Below are 14,518 nucleotides of genomic sequence, written 5' to 3'. Positions count from 1 at the left end.
CCCTGTCTGTAATGCCTCCAGTGAGGAGGTGGAAGACTCAGAGACCTCAGTGTCTCATACCCAACCGCAGACTGAACTCGTTTCACTCCAAACTGAGAAGGTCTACATCCTCCAGGGTCTTCCTCCCAACCACAGAGCAGCCCTGTGGTGGAGCTCTGCCGGCACCTAAGCCCGCAGACAAACACAGCCTCCCAGCATCCCCTACCCACTACCTGAAGGTCCACCATCCCCCCCCCCTTTGCTGAGGGGCAATGCTGATGACCCTGAATAGATTCAGCCCCAGGCCCTTCCAGCCTGATGAGGGAAACAGAGCTTGACACAGACATTTTTAGCCCTGTGTACTCTGGCAGGGAAGCTTCTGGAGATGTTAAAGCCTGAGGCTTTGTAGGATGTATAGAAGTTCAATTGTGCTGTGAAGACGGAAAGAAGGCATTGGAGTCTTCTTGGGCAAAGGCCTTAGCTTTCCAGTTGATGCAAGGCATGTGAAGGAGGGCTAAACAACTTAGCAACATATAAGGTGTGCGGGTGAACAGGCTCCAGAGGTCCAGGCTCTCTGCGACCCCAGCAAAGAACTACATTTCCCAGCTTGCTGCAGCTGGTGCGCCTGCGCCCTGCGGGCAGTGATGGAGCGCTAACCGGGGGCGCGGCGACGGCTGGGGCTCGGCGGGCCATTGGCTACCGGCAGCGGTAAAGGCAGCTTGGGGACTCGAAGAGTGAGCGGGACCCGCAGGCCGGGCCGGAGCGACCTGGGCTGCAGCCATGGAAGACCAAACGGTAGGACAGGGCGGGGAGGGGCGGCGCCCAGCAGTGAGGATGGGCCAGAGGAGAGGACCAGGTGTTGCCGCAGCGCCTGCCCCCCACCCCAACCCCAGCTGCTCTGCGGCCGAGGCCCCACCCCCATCGCTACCCGGTCCAGATCTACCCCACCTCAATCAGGGACGCAGTTTCTCCCCCTATCATCGTGGCTTGGGACCAGGCGTGTCCCCTCTGTGCACCCCCGCCCTCCCTGCATCCCAGTGCTAGCTTGACCCCCATCCCCCACTCCCTACCTCCTGGCCGCAGACAAGGTGTCTTAGCCCTGGGCTCCTCTCCCAGCAGGCCCACACCCCTTTCCTCCCTCCCAGCATCATCTTTCTCAGCACCTCCCTTCCTCCTCCCCACTTACCTGGCTCTGGCATCCCCTGCCCCAGGCCCCACCTTTGTCCAGGTGATACCCTTCTCCTTGCTAATCCTTTTTCCCAGGTAGGCCCCATCCTGAGGGTATCCCTTCCCTGGCTCATCCCTGTTCTTAGACTATCCTTTATCCAGGGCTATTCTGTCTCCCTAGAGTTTTGCTTCCCACAGATAACCCCTTCTCCAGGCGTAGCTCATTTTGCAACAGCCATCGTTTTCTTCTGGAGGTTTCTGTCTGCAACTTAGCCCCTCACCCCAGCATATATCCCATGTTCAGGATGTGGGTGCCAGGTTGAAGGCTCTGTGCTCAGGTAGACATGGTGCACAGATCTTGCACCTTCTTGAGAGGCTGCTGCTGAGCCTCAGTTTCCTCCCTTGTAAAATGGAAGTGCTTGCAGGCCCATCTGCTAAGTGACTCATATAGAGACAGAGCTTCACCTTGTGGCTGGTGCCCGTGCTCATTAGCCTGTTAGCCACCACATCTCCTCCTTGAATTCTAGGAGGGCAGAGCAAGGAGCCCAGGTGGGGAGGCCTGGCCAGGCCAGAGGGCTTACCTGCCTTTGCCTGTTGTGTGTGTGTGTTTTCATGCTTTTGTTGGGGCAGGAGGCTCTGCGGAAGATTATCACAACACTGGCTGTGAAGAATGAGGAGATTCAGAGCTTCATCTACTCCCTCAAACAGATGCTGCTGAATGTGGAGGTGAGGGTGGCAGGAAAGTCCTGGGTAGGTGGCCGGAAGGAGGGAGGCAGGAGGGCACAACTGTAGGAACTGGCCTATTGCTATTGATGCCCATGGGCAGCTAGGCCTGGCTGGCCATGTCCAGGTCTCAGTTTCCCCATCTAAACATGGGCTTTGGCCAATCGTGGCTTTCTAACCCAGGCAAACTCAGCCAAGGTGCAGGAGGACCTTGAAGCAGAGTTCCAGTCCCTCTTCTCCCTCCTGGAGGAGCTGAAGGAAGGGATGCTTATGAAGATAAAGCAAGACCGTGCCAGCCGAACCTATGAACTGCAGGTGTGGGCTTGGGGGGACACCCCCATCTCCAGCCCCATGTCCCTTAGACTCAACAGAGCCCAGCTGCCTGCAGCATCTTCTTTCAGTCTGCATACTCCCAAGTTTCTGGTCTTTCCTCTAGCCATGACTCAAGAGCTGCCATCCTCCCTTGATCCTCTCTGCATCCTCATACCCCCACATCTGGCCCAGTTCTTCCTCCTTCTCTCTTCACACAGTGCCTCCAGTTTTTCAGCCCTTCCCAGTGGTCCCCCAGATCTGACCATATCACCCTGCCTCAAACACTTCCCATGCTTTTGTGGGCTGTGTTTTCAAGCCTGTGTTACCTGGGCTGCATGCAAATATCCTGGGCAACTTTCTAACATCATAGGTTCCTATCCACAGGGAACATGGAGCCCAGGGGCTCAAGTATGGGCTGGGCATATGAGTTTTTAAGGAAGGGACTCCTGATGCCAGGAGCAAGAGCCAACCTCCCTCTTCCACCTGGAGTTGGAGAAGGGACACTCCAGAAAGCCCTATCCTGGAGATGGAGACCTGAGAATACCATGCCCAGTGGAGGTGGAGTCCTTAAGAAGACCCACACCTGGCTGGAGCCATGAGAAAGCTCCATGCACCATGGTACCCAGGCTCCAGGAGGTGCTGGGAAGCCCCCAGGGTTTGAGGCAGTGGGGTGAGCTTTTTCCTCCTTTGGTGCCTGGTGCTGTACGATTGGTGCCACACTACCCACAGAACCAGCTGGCTGCCTGTACACGGGCCCTGGAGAGCTCCGAGGAGCTTCTAGAGACAGCCAACCAGACCCTGCAGGCCACAGACAGTGAGGACTTTCCTCAGGTGGGTGCCCCTGATGCTGTGTCCATAGAGTTGCCAGATAAAATACTATGTGCCCAATTTGCCTTCCAAGTCAATGAATATTTTTTTAGTATAAGTATGGCTCACTCAGGCAATGTTTAGCATAAGTATATCTCAAAGATTGCAAGATATTCTCAGAATGTGTTTGTTATTGATCTGAAATTCAAATATATCAATGAGAAAATTTTAGTATTAGTATATCCTATGCAATGCTTAGTATAAGTATATCCCAAATAGTGAATGGGACATGTTTATTATATATCTGAAATGCCAAATTAACTAGGCACCTTGTGTTTTTATTTGTTAAATCTTCTAACTGTATGTGCTGGGTACTAGGTAAGACATTGGGGTGGAGGTGGGGGCCTGTCTCTGCCATCCAAAGGCACAGTCTGTTTGGGTCACAGTCTAAGGAGAAATACCAGAGTTTCTGCCCCTATCCTGGAGGAACTTGGCAAGTGGCTGTCATACTGGGCCTCAATCTTTGTATCTATATAGCAGCTCTTTGATTTGGTAGAGACAGGTCTTTAAATTTTATTCTGTCCCTCTCTCTAGGCTGCCAAGCAAATCAAAGATGGGTAAGATGCTGGGATGTGGCCCCCACTGTAGTGCCCTGCCCCTTATGTGAAGATGGTGATACCCGGGGGATGGGGACATGGGGAAAGAATCTCCCCACACACACATACCTCAAATTGGGGCCCCTGAGATGCCTGCCAGTGGGCTGCTTTCAACTCCTTCTTCACAGTGTTACGATGGCCCCTGCCTTCCGGCTGTCATTGAAAGCCAAGGTCAGTGACAACATGAGTCACCTCATGGTGGACTTTGCACAGGAGCGGCAGATGCTACAGGCACTCAAGTTCCTGCCTGGTGAGAGGGGGACTCCTGGAGGGCCAGGATTTCAGGGAAATGGCTATAAGATCTGGGGGAACCTGAGACAGGTCTCTGAGTAAGGCTAACAGCCATAAATCTGAATCCTGGGAAAAGTATGCCCTTTTGGGGCTGAACCCCTGAGAATGCCACAGCAGGGCAGTAGGGGGAGTTCCTACCAAGCCCTGCCCCATGGCATGGCCACAAAGCCCCCCCACCAGGCAGCAGCATCCTGGGAAAACCCTGCCCTTAGTGGTGGAGTCCCTGGAAGGCTGCATCCCTTGGGAGATGTGCTCTGAAGACACCCCATGGTGGATCTCCAAAGAAAGCCATGCCTCCCATTTGTACAGAATTCTGGAAAGCCCAGAATCCTGAGATAGCCCAGTTATCTAAGTTGCATGAACCCTGAGAATGCTTTGCCTCACCCCTACCCCTTGGTGGAGCCTTGAAGAGGTTCTACTTCCAGGTGTGGAACCCAGAAGTGGTCCTATCCGCATGTCAGTCCATCATGTGGGTGGGCATGGCTCCAGCACATATACACACACAAACACACACTCACACACTGGATACGAGCCCTGATTCCCTCTGCCTCTGTCCTGGGCAGTGCCCAGTGCTCCTGTGATCGATCTGGCTGAGTCCCTGGTGGCAGATAACTGCGTGACTTTGGTGTGGCGGATGCCAGATGAGGACAGCAAGATTGACCACTATGTGCTGGAATACCGGCGCACCAACTTTGAGGGTCCACCCCGCATCAAGGAGGACCAGCCCTGGATGGTCATTGAAGGCATCCGGCAGACGGAGTACACCCTGACTGGTAAGGGCAGTGGAGCAGCCCCAGCCCAGCTGTTGACTGCCTGAATAGCTGTCCCCAGTCTAGTCTCTCAGGTCGTTATTCATCAGTCTCAAAGCTCATGGGATCTGCAAGCAGCCTGGCAGGGCTGGGCTGATCAGACATATCCAAAAGTAATAATAAGGAAAGTGATATTGATGACAGCTACTGCACCAATCATTGAATGATTACTATGTGCTGAGTGTTTTGCCTTTCTGTCATGGGCATAATTATCACCACCATTTTACAGATGGGGAACTGAGGCACAGGAAGTGACGCCATCCTTGTCTGTCTTCTCTCTACTATCTGTGAGCCACTCATGCATTTATTCTAATTTATCAAGCACCTATAGCATACCAGTGCTGTCCTCACAGCAGTGATCAAGAATCTGATTCCCCTAGAGTTTACATTCTGGGGGCACCCTCAAGTATTTGGGGGTCTTCTTGGCACTTGTATGAAATCAGAAAGCCTGGGGAATCCACCCAGCTGGTGAGGTGAGGGTCTGAAGGAGGGAAAATGTTGAGGTCCCTAATGAATTTTTTTGTTTTGGATTTTTTCTTTCCTTTCCTTTTCCTTTTTTTTTTTTTGACAGATTGTCACTTTGTTGCCCAGGCTAGAGTGCACCGGTGTCATAGCTCACAGCAACCTCAAACTCCTGGGTTCAAGTGATCCTCTTGCCTCAGTTTTTCTACTTTTAGTAGAGATGGGGTCTCGCCCTTGCTCAGGCTGATCTCAGAACTCCTGAGCTCAGGCAATCCACTTGGCTTCCCTGAGTACTAGGATTACAGGCATGAGCCTCTGTACCTGGCCCCAAGGATGGCTTTTAAAACTCATTAGGGGCCAGGAACTCTGGGAGGGCAAGGCGGGTGGTTTGCTTGAGCTCAGGAGTTCTGAGACTACCCTGAGCAAGAATGACCCCGTCTCTACTAAAAATAGAAAAAATTAGCCGGGCGTTGAGGTGCACGCCTGAGTCCCAGCTACTGGAGACTAAAGCCATCCTAGGCCTTCTGCTGTGGTGGCTCATGCCTATAAGCCCAGTGTTTTGGGAGTCTAAGCCAGGAGAATCGCTTGAGCCCAGGGGTTTGAGACCAGCCTGTGCAACATAGTGAGACCCTGTCTCTAGGAAAAATAAAATTAGCTGAGTGTGGTGGAATGCACCTGTAGTCCCAGCTACTTGGAGACTGAAACAGTAGGATTACATGAGCCCAGGAGTTGGCAGCTGCAGTGAACTATGATCATGGCACTGTATTCCAGCCTAGGCAACAGAGTAAGACACTATCTCTTAAAAGGGAAAATAAAAAAGCTATTCTGAGCCAGGGGAAACCCTCAGGGGTGGAAAGAAACTTGCTGACATCTTAACTATCACCACTCAGTAACTGCTATTGGACTGTAATCAGCCTGCTAGTTATCTGTAATTAGCATACATGGTTAATAATAAGCATGCTAATTGTAGGGGAAAGAAGTCACCAGCCAGCAAAAGAGCCTGAGAAGCTATTGGTTTATCTTTTGCATAGGAATCAAAATAAACACACATACCCTCCCTTTTTTAAAAAGGGATTCCATAGACCTCTCCTCCAGGCACTCCTGCCTTTTGGCTCTGTTTTATTTTGTTGTAATTTTCTATTTTGAAATAATTATAGGTTTGCAGGAAGTTGCCAAAACAAACAAACAAATGAAAAAAAAGGACAGCAAAGACCTGTGTAATTCAATACCAGAATTAGGAAATGGAGGCTTGGCGTCTGTAGCTCAGTGGCTAGGGCGCCAGCCACATACACCAGAGCTGGCGGGTTGGAACCCAGCCCGGGCCTGCCAAACAATTACAACTACAACCAAAAAATAGCCAGGCATTGTGGTGGGAGCCAGTAGTCCCAGCTACTTGGGAGACTGAGGCAAGAGAATCGCTTAAGCCCAAGAGTGAGGTTGCTGTGAGCTGTGATGCCAGGGCATTCTACTGAGGGCAACAGAGTGAGACTCCGTCTCAAAAAAAAAAAAAATTAGGAAATGGATGTGGGCCAATCCGTAGGGTGGCTTCACACTTTGCCAGTCTTACATGCACTTGTTTGTGTGCATGCATTATTCTATTCAGTTTTCTCCCACTGGTGAATTCACATAACCACCACCCAGTCAAGGTATTAATCTATTCTATCTATTATTCTATTCTACCACCAAGGTATTAATCTATTCTATCACCACAGGTATTAATCTATTCTATCTATTCTCTCAGTTGCTACTCACTTTTTTTTTTTTTTTTGTAGAGACAGAGTCTCACTGTACTGCCCTCCGTAGAGTGTCGTGGCGTCACACAGCTCACAGCAACCTCTAACTCTTGGGCTTACGCGATTCTCTTGCCTCAGCCTCCCGAGCAGCTGGGACTACAGGCGCCCACCACAATGCCTGGCTATTTTTTTGTTGCAGTTTGGCCGGGTCTGGGCTTGAACCCGTCACCCTGGGCATATGGGGCCGGCGCCCTACTCACTGAGCCACAGGCGCCGCCCCTGCTACTCACTTTAGAACCACACCTTCCTGTCTTTTATAAACATCCTAGTGTGTGAATCCCTCAGGGATGGAAGTTGGATGCATCTAAACTGTACAGGAGTGAGGATAAGGATGAATGCAACTCAACTATGTGGTTATTTGCAATTCATCTCCTGTTTCATTCATTGGAAAGATAGGAAATTTTGGGTTGTGTTTAGGATTTAGGCTTCTTCTTTTTTTTTGGCCGGGGCTAGGTTTGAACCTGCCACCTCTGGCATATGGGACCGGCGCCCTACTCCTTGAGCCACAGGTGCCGCCTGGATTTAGGCTTCTTGTCTCACCCTCATGTGAACCTCTTTTGGTGTGTGTGGGTGCATGATTGTCAGCTTTCAATGAAGGAATCTGAGGCACAGAGTGAGTCCTGACCACCAATAGGCACATGGGTTCCATGTTTCTGAAACTGACCTTTCCGGATAGTTGTCTTAGCTCAGGGGCAGTGGATGGATTTTGCTGAGTATACTGCTAAACTCTTGGAACAAGGGAGCCAAAGAGAAGGGTGAGGCACTCAGAGTGGGCACTTGGAGGAAGTGGCAGCCAGGCAGAGGCCCAAAATGCTGCCAGGCAGAAGGAACAATCTGTTCGAGGGCTCAGAGAAAAGAGTGCTGAGCCATTGTGTGTGTCTGGAACTAGTTAAGTTTGTAGAGAGGTGAGAAGAGCAATAGACTGTACCTGAGGGTAACAGGAGCTATGGAAGGTTTTAGAACAGGGAATGCTTACTTTTGTTTGGGATCCTCTGAAAGTGGTATCAAGAAGAGCAATGTCCAGGAGTCTGCTGGACATGTGGGTCTGGGATATAGGCTGGGCAGTGGGTGCTATGGGCAGAAGAGAAAGGAGCCTGCAGAGGGGACCAAGGAAGAGCAACCAGGAGGGTGGGGATAGCTAGGAAAAGGGAGTGCCTTGGCTGCCAATGAAAGAAAATGTTCTAGGAGAGAAGGTGTGGTCACCCGGGAAATCCAGCAAGATGGGGGCTGGCAAGACCAGAGGAAGGAGAGGTTTAGCTTGATAAAAAGGGAAAAAAACAGAAAAAGAAGGTACTGGAGGTTGAGGTGGGAGGACAGCTTGAGCTCATGAGTTTGAGACCAGCCTGAGCAAGAGTGAGACCCTGCCTCTACTAAAAATGAAAAACAGGCAAAAGAATCACTTGAGCCCAAGAATTTGAGGTTGCTGTGAGCTATGATACCACAGCACTCTACTGAGGGCAACAATGTCTCAATAAAAGAAAATGAAAAGGAAAGTGGAGAATCTTTATGTAATCATGCTTGGCTAGATCCAGGGGTTGCAGTTGTACCAAGTTACTCAGTCACCTTTGTCCCCTGCAACTGTAGGCTCTGGGAACTGCCAAACATGATGGCAGATTCTCTCTGGAGGTGTTTCCTCTTAGTTCACCAATCCAAGGAAAGGAGCAATTACTTAATACAGTGCCAATTCTGATTGGCTAGCTTAGGTCATGTGTCTATTCCTGGCCCAATCACTGTGACTGGGTTATAAAGCATTCTGATTGGCCTGTCTTGGTTGAAGGCCCAGTCAAGTAATCCATAGCCCTGCAGGTGGATGAAGGCAAGTCCAGTTTCTCAAGGATAAGATGTTCGTAAATTGCTCCTTGGACTGGTGGGTGGTGGGATTACTGTGAAACATGACCAGCTTTAATGCCTTGATCAGTCTCAGTACACAATGTTGACATCTTTTGCCTCCCAGGTCTCAAGTTTGACATGAAATACATGAATTTCCGTGTGAAGGCCTGTAACAAGGCAGTTGCAGGCGAGTTCTCCGAACCAGTGACCCTGGAGACGCCAGGTAACTGAGTCTCTCTCCCACCTTACCCATAGCTCCTCGATCCTGGGCCCTGGAGAACAGTGTGTAGTGAAAATACTCTCATCAGGGTTCTGTGGCCTTCTTTGTTGCCCTGGTTGCCAGGAAGCTCAGAGTTCAGTCCATATGCTTCCGTAGCCTCAGTATCTGGTGTAACTCTGCTTTTGCTTCTACAGTTGATCCCAGTACATCTGGATGGTTTTTATACAGACATGTACACATATTTTCTGTCTCTCTCTTTCAACAAAAAGATGAATCCTCTATAGAGTTGGGGATGGGATATCAGCAGTAAAGACAGATTCTACAGCCTCCCATAGTGGCAACTTTGCATTACCTGCTAGGAAATCCCTCTGCAGTCTAGCCCAACTCCCTCATGCTATATATCCCAGCCTCTTTCCTGAGATTAATCCTCAGTGGAATCACAGGGAGTGCAGTTGGCTTGAAAATACCTCCAGACCAGGGAGACCTTTGGGCAACAACCCTTTGGTCTTCACTCCTCTGGATCCATGCTCTGTTCCCTCTACCATTTCCAACCTTGTCTCTCTTGGTGTCCTGTTGCTTGTCTGTCGCTCTGAGGCTTTGTGTCTTCATCTCTGTCTGTCTGGACTATGTCTCCTTGTTTCTTTCTGTTCCCTGTCCTTGTCTTGGTCTGTCTTAGTCACTGTCTCTCTGGGTTTCCCCATCTCTGTGACTCTCACGTCTGCCTGGCCTCAGCGTTCATGTTCCGCCTGGATGCATCCACATCCCACCAGAACCTGCGGGTGGACGATCTCTCTGTTGAGTGGGACGCTATGGGCGGGAAGGTGCAGGATATCAAGACTCGTGAGAAAGATGGCAAGGGACGGACAGCATCTCCCGTCAACTCCCCAGCCAGGTAGCCTGCCTCCTTTGCTCCCTGAGTCTCTGTGGAGAAGATCAAGCTAGAGACATGGACTACTGAACTCAATGTGGTCAGTAGTGGAGGGGAAGACCCAGGACTGGAGGAGCCCAGAGTGAATAAGGGGAAAGGGGATTTTAAATTAGGTTTTGATGGTTGAAAAAGAGTTTTCCAGATGAGAAAGAGTACAGGCATGTTCTAATACAAATAAGAGAGGCTCAGTATATAGAAAAAACTAAACACTGTCAGAGATTGACCAAACATCCACAGTGGCTGGGGTGGACCAGGGAAGCCCACCTATGGGGGAGGTGAGAGCTGAGCTAAGTTTTCCTCCTTCCTGCCCCACACAGAGGTACTCCATCTCCTAAGAGGATGCCCTCCAGTCGTGGGGGACGGGACCGCTTCACAGCTGAATCCTACACAGTGCTGGGTAAGGAGGGGGAGAGGAAGGGAGGGGTGTTCCGGGTAGGGCTTCAATGGTGAGTGTTGAGGGAGAACTCCTTTGGTTGGGGAAATAGACAGCAATTAACAAATCTTCTCTGAGAATAGTCCCAATAACATGTGCTGTTCTGGCACTGAGGGAGTGGGAATATTTGGGGATGACAGATTGCTAAGAGGAGCCATTGCTTATGGAGCTAAGGAAGAAGGATCTGAGCTTAGGGACTATTCTTTAGAGTCTGTGGAGTAGCTGGGATTTGGTGAGTAACTAGAAAGAATTGTTGACTCTCGAGCAGCTGGGTTTATGGAGGAGCTGAAGTAAGGCAAGAGTTTGGGGAAAAGTCTTATAATGTGTAAAGGAGTGGGTGGCTGAGGAGAAATTGAGACAATAGGTAAGACTGGAGGAGAAGGTAGCACCAAAGGACTAATTGCATCTTATAAAGGAGAAGCTGAAGTTAGTGGAGGAAGTGGAGTTTAGGGGAATCACTACTGTCTAGAAGAGAACTGCAGAGAGAGGTTAAGACATGAGAAAGTCTATTAAGTATTAAGGGAGGAGGCTCAGCGCCTGTGGCTCAAGCGGCTAAGGCGCTAGCCACATACACCTGAGCTGGCGGGTTCGAATCCAGCCCAGGCCCACCAAACAACAATGATGGCTGCAACCAAAAAATAGCCAGGCGTTGTGGTAGACGCCTGTAGCCCTAACTACTTGGGAGGCGGAGGCAAGAGAATCGCTTGAGCCCAGGAGTTGGAGGTTGCTGTGAGCTGTGAGGCCATGGCACTCTACCCAGGGTGACAGCTTGAGGCTCTGTCTCAAAAAAAAAAAAAAATATATATATATATATATACAGAGAGAGAGAGAGAGGAGGAAGATGGGGAGCAGCTCAGGTCTGGGGATAAGCTAGGGTCTGAGAGGTAGTTATGGTTCTATGGATGATCTGTATATTCTGGGGAGCACAAGAGATTGGTGAGAGTTGGGTTTGGGGAGAAATCAGGGAAGGATATAGGGGGGTGTCTTTGAAGTTGCTGAGATTTGAGAGAGAAATAACTAATCCTCAGGAAGTAGCCTAGGCAATTGGTGGTTGAGGGAGTAGCTGAGATCAGACAGAAGTAGACCTGGAGAAGAATTATATATACAGGGGTCCATCTTGTATCTGGGGAGGAGCTGGGAAATGGAGATGAGCTGTGAACTGGGAGGAGCTGGAGTGTATGAAGAAGGTGTCTTGGGAATAGCTGAGGGGGAACAAATCTGTATCTGGGGCCTGGGGGAGGATCTCAGGGATTAGCTGAGGTCTGGAGAGCATCTGGACTCTCAGTGGCACTGAAACCAAGGAGTATCACAACTCAAGAAGGCATCTGGAGAGAGTAATTAAGGATTAAGGAGTATCTGGACTCCAGGAGAAGCTAAAGCCTAAAGAGTAATGAGTTTATAGAATACTTAGGGGAACTTCAGGACTCAAGAGTAGCTGAGACATGGGAGAATCTGCCCTTCACCAGGAATTGGGGTCTGGATAGAATCTGGATTCAGGGAGCAACAGAAAGGAGTTACTGAGTCCTATGGGGTATCTGGACTCTGCTAAACTGAGAATTAAAAGGAATATCTAGACTTGAGGAAGACTTGAGACTGATGAGAACACTATGAGTCTGCCAGGAGCAAGGGTTTGAGGATTATCTCGTTTAGGGGAAGAACTAAGGGGGAATCTTGACATGGGCAGGAACTAGAGGATGTTTCTTTTTTTTTTGAGACAGAGTCTCACTATGCCACCCTTAGTAAAATGCTGTGGTGTCACAGCTCACAGCAACCTCAAACTCTTGGGCTTAAGCGATTCTCTTGCCTCAACCTCCCAAGTAGCTGGGACTACAGGCACCCGCCACAATGCCTAGCTATTTTTTTGTTGTAGTTGTCATTGTTGTTTAGCAGGCCCTTGCAGGGTTCGAACCCACCAACCTTAGTGTACGTGGCCAGCGCCCTAACCACTGAGCTACAGGTGACAAGCCAAGAGAGGAAGTTTCTAAGGCCTGGAAGTGTCCGAAAAGAGTACCTTGGGCTTATAGAGAATACAGAAAGAGGCTCAGCACCCATAGCACAGTGGTTACAGCGCCAGCCACATGCAATGAGGTTGGCGGGTTCAAACCCGTCCCGGGCTAGCTAAACAACAATCACAACAGCTACAAAAAAAAATAGCCAGGCATTGTGGCAGGCACCTGTAGTTCTAGCTACTTGGGAGGCTGAGGCAAGACAATCACTTAAGCCCAAGAGTTTGAGGTTGCTGTGACCTGTGACACCACAGCACTTTACCGAGGGCGACATAGTGACACTCTGTCTCAAAAAAAAAAAAAAGAGAATCCAGAAAGAATAACTGAGGGTGGGTGGCGCCCGTGGCTCAATGAGAAGGGCGCCGGCACCAGGGTTGGTGGGTTCAAACCCGGCCCCAGCCAAATTGCAACAAAAAAAACAGCCGGGTGTTGTGGCGGCCGCTTGTAGTCCCAGCTACTTGGGAGGCTGAGGCAAGAGAATCGCCTAAGCCCAGGAGTTGGAGGTTGCTGTGAGCTGTGTGATGCCACAGCACTCTACTGAGGGTGATAAAGTGAGACTCTGTCTCTACAAAAAAAAAAAAAAATGAATAACTGAGGCTTGTAGAGTTCTGGTCTTAGTGAGTCTCTACAGGGAGTTATTAGAGCCTACGGAATACTTAAGGCTGTAGTAGTATCTGGAGGGAATATTTGGGATCTAAGGAATATCTGGGGAAAATAACTGGGATATAGGGAGTACAGGGGGAGAGGCTGCACCTTTGTTGAAGGGCATCAGAGATCTGGTTCAATCCAGTTCCCATTGCCTACCCTGCTCTACAGGGGACACACTGATTGATGGTGGGGAACATTACTGGGAGGTACGCTATGAGCCAGACAGCAAGGCGTTCGGTGTGGGGGTGGCCTACCGCAGCCTGGGCCGCTTTGAGCAGCTGGGCAAGACGGCCTCGTCCTGGTGCCTGCATGTTAACAACTGGCTGCAGGTCATCTTCACCGCCAAGCACGCCAACAAGGTCAAGGTGCTGGACGCCCCTGTGCCCGACTGCCTGGGAGTGCACTGTGACTTCCACCAAGGTATGACCCCCAAACCCCAATTGCCATCTCCAGCTGTCTCTTCCTAGTCCCCTCCCTTCATCTCCATCCTCTTTCTCACTGGTGCCTCAATTTCTCTGCCCCCCCCCCCAACCCCAGGCCTCCTGTCCTTCTACAATGCCCGCACCAAACAAGTGCTGCACACCTTCAAGGCCAAGTTCACACAACCATTGTTGCCTGCCTTCACAGTAAGCCCCGCTTCCACAGCCCAGAGGTAGAAAGGGGTGGCTCTGGGTGGCGCCTGTGGCTCAAGGAGTAGGGCTCCAGCCTCATATATCAGAAGTGATGGGTTCAAGCCTAGCCCCAGCCAAAACTACAAACAAACAAACAACAAAAAAAAAACTACAAAAAATAAAAAAAAGCTGCTCAAAAAGAAGTAGAAAGAAAGGGGTGGCTCTGGATGCTAGGGTTCAAAGCTGACCCTCCGTCCTGCCCCAACTCTTCCCCAGGTATGGTGTGGCAGCTTCCAGGTGACCACAGGTCTGCAAGTACCCAGCTCTGTGCGTTGCCTGCAGAAGCGGGGCAGTGCCACCAGCAGCTCCAACACCAGCCTCACCTAGACCACTGAGCACCCACCCAGCTGAACTGTTTTGGGGGACTGCCACCAGGCCTTGGCTGCTTCAGCTGGACATCCTCTTCTTACTTGCTGCTTGGAGCCTTAACTCGTGATAGGGGGTCACCAACAGGGAGTGGGCATGAGGCAGGCCCTCCTCCCCACCTCACCTCCAAATAAAGGTCAGACACTGGCCAAGTTGTGGTGCTGGTTCTTTGGGGATGGGTGGTCCTGCTATGTTGCACTGAGACCGAAGTTTTGCCTCCTGTTAAATGGGCTTCTCTCACAGGGTAAAGTGGTAGGTATTTTTATTTTTTTTGAGACAGAGTCTCAAGCTGTCACCCTGGGTAGAGTGCCATGGCGTCACAGATCACAGCAACCTCAGATTCTTGGGCTTAAGCGATTGTCTTGCCTCAGCCTCCCAAGTAGATGGGACTATAAGTGTCTGCCACAGTGCCTGGCT

General features: G+C 50.5%; 1 protein-coding gene across 1 annotated transcript; it reads left to right on the top strand.

Moving 5' to 3' along the window:
- Positions 1-605: 605 nt before the first annotated feature.
- FSD1 (fibronectin type III and SPRY domain containing 1) lies at positions 606-14,252 on the top strand. Its single transcript, XM_053579688.1, has 13 exons — positions 606-774; positions 1,777-1,872; positions 2,053-2,184; positions 2,911-3,012; positions 3,583-3,605; positions 3,773-3,894; positions 4,499-4,708; positions 8,954-9,052; positions 9,782-9,941; positions 10,295-10,374; positions 13,233-13,484; positions 13,602-13,690; positions 13,952-14,252. Exons 1-13 carry the CDS (start codon positions 760-762, stop codon positions 14,060-14,062), a joined length of 1,491 nt encoding a protein of 496 aa, XP_053435663.1. The 5' UTR covers positions 606-759; the 3' UTR covers positions 14,063-14,252.
- Positions 14,253-14,518: the final 266 nt, after the last annotated feature.

Source organism: Nycticebus coucang, chromosome 2, assembly GCF_027406575.1.
Source record: "Nycticebus coucang isolate mNycCou1 chromosome 2, mNycCou1.pri, whole genome shotgun sequence".
NCBI classification, from domain to species: domain Eukaryota; kingdom Metazoa; phylum Chordata; class Mammalia; order Primates; family Lorisidae; genus Nycticebus; species Nycticebus coucang.
Note: the sequence above shows the minus strand (reverse complement) of the source record. Positions and strands in the feature narration are given on the sequence as shown.